Source organism: Lampris incognitus, chromosome 12, assembly GCF_029633865.1.
Source record: "Lampris incognitus isolate fLamInc1 chromosome 12, fLamInc1.hap2, whole genome shotgun sequence".
NCBI lineage: Eukaryota > Metazoa > Chordata > Actinopteri > Lampriformes > Lampridae > Lampris > Lampris incognitus.
Genome location: NC_079222.1, coordinates 5357579 through 5365078, shown reverse-complemented (window position 1 = coordinate 5365078; position 7500 = coordinate 5357579). Strand labels below are relative to the sequence as shown.

The 7500-nt window shown below is 44.3% G+C and overlaps 1 protein-coding gene across 1 annotated transcript in view; it reads right to left on the bottom strand.

The window, feature by feature from the left end:
• The window catches only part of dcc (DCC netrin 1 receptor), a gene marked incomplete at its 5' end in the record, with an annotated part of 148172 nt that overhangs the window by 79535 nt on the left and 61137 nt on the right, over window positions 1-7500 (bottom strand). Inside the window, 1 exon segment of the mRNA XM_056290895.1 lies at window positions 3619-3632. Within this exon segment, the coding sequence (XP_056146870.1) occupies window positions 3619-3632 (14 nt within the window).

Here is a 7500-nt window from a genome sequence, read left to right as displayed (position 1 = left end):
ACAGACACAGAGAGACAGACAGAGACACAGAGAGACACAGACAGAGACAGGCAGACAGACAGACACAGAGAAACACAGAGAGAGACAGACAGACAGACAGAGACAGAGAGATTGTGTTCACTCAAGCAAAAACTTCACTGACACCAGTGTGTGTGTGTGAATGTGGGTTTATTAAGTGTGTGTATTGATATGTGTGTATATGGATGTATGTATATTGTGCTGGTAATTTGTGTGTGTGCATGCGTGTGTGCATGTTGTGTGTGTGTGTGTGTGTGTGTGCGTGCGTGCGCACGCCTTGACCTTCAGGTAGTAACAACATCCTATACATTTGCAATTCAAACCTTTCCATAGCAACCAGCCACAGCAACCATAAATGATGTGTCGTTACCGTGAGTGCATCGCCCCGATTAATGTAACACACACACACACACAGAGAAACACAGACACACACATACACACTTACAGACACACATATAGACACACACACAGACACACTAAGACACACACACATGCAGACACAGACAAATACACACACACACAGACACACACACACCCAGATGCCGGTTTTGTGACGTCGTAGTTCAAGCATCTCGTGTGCTGTGACTGGTGTTTAACATGGAAGAACATTAAAAACACATCCAGGCTGTGATGGACTGACAGAAGGACAGACTGGATGAGAAACCGGCAGAGTGATATGCTGACAGAGGGATGGCCCGGTAGACGGGAGGACCGATCGACCGACAGAGTGACGGGGATAGACTGATAGTGACAAAGTGTCACGATTTCATCTCCAAGCTGCGATGAGGAGTTTGGTCTTGATGCATGCTCAATAACCCAGGCAAGGAAATCACACACAGAGGTGAGTCAGTTGATCTGGACACAACGCTTAGTGGCAGAACCGTTTCATCACCCATCTGAGTGACCTCTTCAGTCTCAACTGACTGCAGCTGACGTATTCATAAAGGTGGGATACCTGCAGTCAGTTGAGACTGAAGAGGTCACTGACATGAGTGACGAAACGGTTCTGCCACTAAGCGTTGTGTCCAGATCAACCGACTCACCTCCCTGGGATTTTCTCAGGAATCAGGAACAATTTCTTGTCATTTCTTACCATGCACTTGCATACACAAAGAAATTAAGTTTAGTTTCCCGCAGCCCCACAGCAGTGCAACACAGAAAACACACATCCAAAATTTCCCAAAAACAACACCACCAAAACATACAAAAACAGAGAGCAAAGCAAAGCAAAAAACAAAACAAAACAAAACAAAACACACAAACAGTTAACAACACAGTCCACTCAGTGCAGCACGGTCCAAAAAAATTCCTCTGTCCACAGAACGAACACCAGCCAGGATGACTGTCAGAACTGCTGGTCTGCATGGGCTAGCAGTTCGCTTAGCCTGCCCCGCTTCCGCGTCCTGCCAGACCACCCTTGGTGTTTCCTCCCTGGGCGCAGCTCCGGTCAGAGCCATGGTCCCTGGGCCCATTGGACGAAGTAGACCAGGCTATCTCAGCCAATCCAACCCCAGCTCTCCCAACCAGACACCTTCGACACACTTCCCCCGCCCTCCACACAATGACACAGACAAATACACTGCACAGTCGACGCTAGACGAGACCGCTGCCAGACCGCCTCAAGCGTTTCCTCTTGGATACAGCTCCGAGCAGGGCCGTACAGCTATGAAAAGGGCCGTAAGCTCTCCTAGCCATTAAACGAAAAAAAAAATCGACAAACAAAATAAAAAACATCACACAAAGATACAAACTCAAGACGCAGACGTGGACAAAAACACTGCATAGTCGGCACTGGGTGAGGCCGCCGCAAACGCGAGTTTGCGCCACCATCTTCCCGCTCTTTCTTACCGGGATATTGAGCATGTATAAAGACATTTTGACTCATTTTGGTGAGGATTGCCTTAAACTTGTGCGTGAGCACAAGCAAACAGTTGCTAAGATGGCAGGCTACAGGAACCACCTGAGATTCAGCCTCAGATGCAGACAGAACGGGATTGCACCCAACAGCCTGCAAATGAAATCTTCGGTCAAGGCCCGACCAGATCCTCCAGAAGTCACAGAGCCAGCTGTTGAATTAACGGGTGGGGCATACTAATTTTACTATCGATGCTTTCAAAGCCAAAGAGGAGCAGATCCAACAGACACTCACGTCACATCTAGATGAGACCACTTTCCAACGTGTGACTGAGTTCACAGAGAACGCTCGTCTACCTCAACATGGAAAGTAGAAAACCAGGCAGCAAAACTAGACTGACCTACTTGCTGCACACCAGAGATGGACGGCACTCTCAACAGCAGACAGATGCCAACAATGTGGGCAAGTGGCTGAAAAATCTGTCCGACAGACAGCTCACCCAGGCGGAGAAAGACACCCTTGCTAAGGGGCTGAATTTTGCTGTCACGCCGAGGCAAATCCCGTTAGTGGAACTGATCACAGCCACAGAATCAGCGCCGGAAGCGATGCAACTGCGGAGGCGGAGACACGGCCAATTGTGTGAAGACACGGCCAACTGTGTCTGTAGGGGCGTCCGACCAAACCGGCGGTAACACGGGGATTCAAACCGATGATCCCCATGTTGGTAGGCAACGCAATAGACCACCATGCTACCCAGACGCCCCAAACTTGTGCAATTTAACAGGAGTTATGTATGTACACATCAGCCATTTTATACTGTATACGTTTCAAGCTACTGTTAAGTGTTTGCCTCTGAGCCTTCCTACATGTCTTACTCCAGTCTTCTAATGATATTTCATCACCCATGTCTTCCTTCCATGACTTCAGTGTTGATTCTGAGGATTTATCAGACCCAGATTCAAACAGGCCATACAAAGATGAAAGTAAACTTTTATCATAGCAATGTCCTATAATTGCTGCCTCTAGTGAGGAAATGACAGGTATATCTAATGAATGGTTTTGAGATGAGCAAGTTCCTAATTTGAAGATATTTGAAAAAGTGATTCTTTGGAATATTTAGTTGATATTTCTGCAAAGGACATAAGTACTTTATCTTCACTTACATATCTTGTACTTTTCTTAACTCTTTTTCAACACATAACCGAAATCCTGGGTCACATTTCCCTGGTTTAAAGTTAACATTACCCCAAATAGGACTGAAGCGTGACCAGGAGGAGTTTGAATTCAAATATTTACACGTATCAAACCAAACGTTAATCACATTCAATACAATGGAGTTGTCTGTATTTTTTTCTCAAGTATTTGCGACCTGCTGAATACAAATATAAGTGCAACAGTAAGCTTGCCGTAACAGAGCAAGATTCAAAATCCATCCAAGTAGGAGGGTTTTCAGATGAAATATAAATCATGATGGACGGCAGTTGAGCTGCCCAGTTATGCCATTGGATGTTTGGACATTTAAGGCCTCCTCGGTCATATGGTCACTATAATAAAGATAGACATAGTCTTTGGCATCTATTTTGCCAAATAAAGTTGGTAAACAATTTCTTAATTCTATTAAACAAAGATGAGGGAGGTGGCAGGGGGATATACTAGAAAAAATAGAGAAATTTAGGGAGTATGTTCATTTTTAGAATATTTATCCTGCCAATCACTGAGATAGGTAAAGATGTCCAATGTTCTACTGATGAGGTAGTAGCTTCCAGAACTGGGTCATAATTTATCTGAGTGATATTATTCACCTCAGGGACAATTTTTATACCCAGATATGTGAAATTATCTGTTGGGTTGAAAATAGAAGCATAAACACAGCTATTTTCCCTCCAAGTCATAAAGTAAAATTATAGATGATTTTGAATGATTAACTTTGTATCCAGATATTTTTCCAAATGTTTTAATAAGATCTAGGAGTGCAGGAATAGAAATATTTAGTTATAGGAGCAAGCTTACATCATCGGCAAAGAGTGCTATTCTATGTTCTAAAGACCTTCTCGAATTCCATAAATGTCACTATGCATCCTCACTGCTACAGCAAATGGTTCTACTGCAAGAATAAGTAGCAGTGATGATAAAGGACTTCCTTGCGGGCGACCTCTAGAGATGTTAAAAGGTTTGGATCACATTATTGGTCTAAACTTCTGTAGTACAAAATAATCTAACCCATTACCAAAATTCAAAGCGGGTAAGCGCCTCAAACAGATAAGGCCATTCAACACGGTCAAAGGCCTTCTCTGCATCAAGTGAGAGTATGGCCATGTCTGTCACCCCTCGCTGGCGGTGGATTGAGCACTGGTCTGACATTGTGAAAACTCTGTCTACCTTTAATACATCCATTTTGGTCCTCTCCCACCACCTGATGAAGCAAGCCCTCCAATCTTCTTGCAAGAACTTTGCAAAGTATTTTTATATCTGAATTTAAGAGGCTAATGGGCGCATATTTTGACATTTTGCGTTTGGTTTTCTTGGTTTTGGAAGTAATGTCATTAGGGCCCCCTCATAGATGTGGGGAGAAGACCGTTCCTGAAGGACTCCTGAAACATCTCCAAAAGGGGTGAAAGCAATTTAGACTGGATTTTTTTTTAATATAAATATCGATGGGGAAGCCACTTGGACCCGCCGCTTTTCCAGCCTGCATACAACCATTCGCTTCTGCAATTGCCAGTTTTGTTAATTCTCCATCTAATGCTCTACTTTCATCTTCAGAAATTCTAGGAATATTAAGGCTGTTTAGGAACTGTGTCTGCATATTCGGGCTGGAAAAGCACTCGGGAACTATACAATTTCCCATATAAGACCCTAAAGGCCTCATTAATCTCTGTTGGGTCCACTATAGTTCTACAGTGTGAAGTTTCAATGCAGTTAATAGACCTTTCTGTTTGTTGTTGTTCAGGGATGGTCATTCCCTTTTAACATAGATGGCCTCTTTGACTCCCCGTTCAAACCATCGTTCCTCCCTATCAAGGATATGCACATCCTCATCCCTGAAAGATAGGCCACTGGCCTGTAGATGGGCCACTGGCCATCTATGTTAAAGAGGGAAAGACTATCCCTGAAACAAGGGGGGGGGGCTAAGAGTACATCTGTTGCCATCTTACAGTGGCGTGATTGCAACTATTCCCCAATCCTCTGTGAATCGTGCATATGGCCTTCAAAACTCTAGTTAATGGCCACACCCATATTTGCACATGAAACCAGTCGTTGGTTTTGGTTGTTATACATCTGTCGTCATCTTACAATGCTGTGATTAAAACAATCCCTAATCCTCTGTGAATAGTACACATGGCTTGTTTATAAGGGTGGGGCTACATGCAGTCAGTTTAGACTGAAGATGTCACTTAGTTGAATGATGAAATGTATGTCAATAAATGTTGTATCCAGATGAACTGATTCAACCATCTTTGATTTTCTTCCTTGATGCGCATGCATCAAGACATGTGATTGCAAACATTCCCAAATCATCTGTGAATAGTGCACATGGCCATTGTAACTCTAGTTAATGGTCACACCCATATTTGCATATGAAACTGATCATTGGTTTCGGCCGTTATGCAACTGTATTGTTTATAAGAGGTGGGTATACCTGCAGTCAGTTTAGACTGAAGAGGTCACTTAGATGATGATGAAACATATCTGTCAATAAAAGTTGTATCCAGATGACTGATTCAACTTTCTTTGATCCAATGCCACTTAGTGTCATTGTGAAGCAGGTTGTACAGCGGGGCTAAAACCTTTGAGAGGTCAGGAAGGAACTTGCTGTAATAATTCACTAGGCGTCTGTGAATGTTCTCATTCATCAAGGTCATGCAACAGGACTTGGTATACCAAGTCCAGTTGCACTTGATTCAACTCCTTCGAATTCACTAGGCCCAAAAATGCTCTGAGTTCATGGAAGCTCTTGTGGCTTGGGGCTTCCTTGATAGCGCTCACTTTGTCTTCCACTGGGCAGAGCCCCTCAGCTGTGATCTTGTGTCCCAGGTAGGTCACACGCAGTGCCAGAAACACACACTTTCCACATTTCAATCACAGCCCTACGCCTGAGAGCCTCTTCAGCCCATGTTCTAAATTTGCCAGATGCTCCTTCTCCATGGCGCCCATGATCAAAATATCATCAATATACAATGCTACGTGCAGAGCCCCCTGCAACAAAGTGTCAACTGTCCTTTGGAAAATGGCGGGACTGGACGCCACCGCAAACACCAGGTGATTGTATCTGAATAATCCCTTGTGAGTGTTGATTGTGACATATACACTTTTGAATCCTCGTCGAGCAGCAGCTGTTGGTAAGCATGGCCAGCTTTGTGAATAGCTTACCTCTGACAGGGTTCCAAACAGATCATCCACCCATGGCAATGGGTACTCTTCCAGCTTAAAGACCTGATTCGCCGTAAGCTTGTAGTTCCCACATATCCTTGCATTTTTGTCTTCCTTCAAAACTGGAGCGATGGGAGCCGCCCACCTTGAAAACTGGACGGACTCAATGATGTTCTGCCGCTGTAAACATCCCAGCTCCTACTCGACCTTGCCTTGCATGGCATAGGGCACCAACCTGGACTTGAAAAACTGTGGTGTGGCCTCAGGGTCAACATTGAGTTTCACTGTTCTGGTATTACATATAAGGGCATGTGTGTGTATCTGTTATTTAATGTGACTAGAGTCACAAGCAATAGTGGCAAGAAGCACAAGCCTACAAAACAAGGACAAAAAGATATTAGAAGACGAACTTGTTTATGTCCAAAGGCAGGTAAAGTGAGATTCCATTATGTAAGTGTAACCATTATTGTTATTGCTGTTAGAATATCAAGACGACCATTAGAATGTCAAAAGGGAATGATTGAAGACAGCCTTGTGCCATCCTTGCGTTGATAGAGAGGCGCCTGCTCCACCAATATATCCTGATCAACCAGATCCCTGATTAAAAGCAGGTTGTTGATTAACACAAGTAGGTTGTTCAGTAGATTTATAAATTGTATAAAGAGGGAAAGGCTTTTGTTGAACTCCAGTTGTTCTGCAGACCAACACAGACTTTGTTGATACGTCAATGAAAGTCTTATTTTGAAGGATCCTCGTCTCACTGAGTGTTTCGGGATTTCTTTGTATCATTGGCCACCACACTGTTATGCCCTACGTGGCCAGCTCGTTCCTGAATATGTCACTGTACCGCTGCAGAATGTCTTTTGTGGGTGCATATTTAATTTCATGCCAACTGAGTGGGATTTTGCAAAGCCAATCATGATTCAAAAGACTGGGCCCACTATCCTTACCTATCACCAGCCTGGCTTTTGCCTTCTGACCGTCAGCTGAAATGTCCACATATAGCACCCCTAAACGAGGTATGGGCTGCCTCGAATAGGTCCTGAGTTTGAGCTTTGATGGGCTGATGGGAGGCAGGTTAGACCCCCATATCCTCCTATAGGTCTCACTGATGACCGATGCAGTGGCCCCCGAATCCATCTCAAACTTAATGTCCTGTCCCCTGACAGTGACTGTGGCATAATAGGGCTCAGGTGGCTTCTCCCCTGTCTCCACTACACACATGTTGTAGGCACACGCTGCCTCTTCTTCTGCTT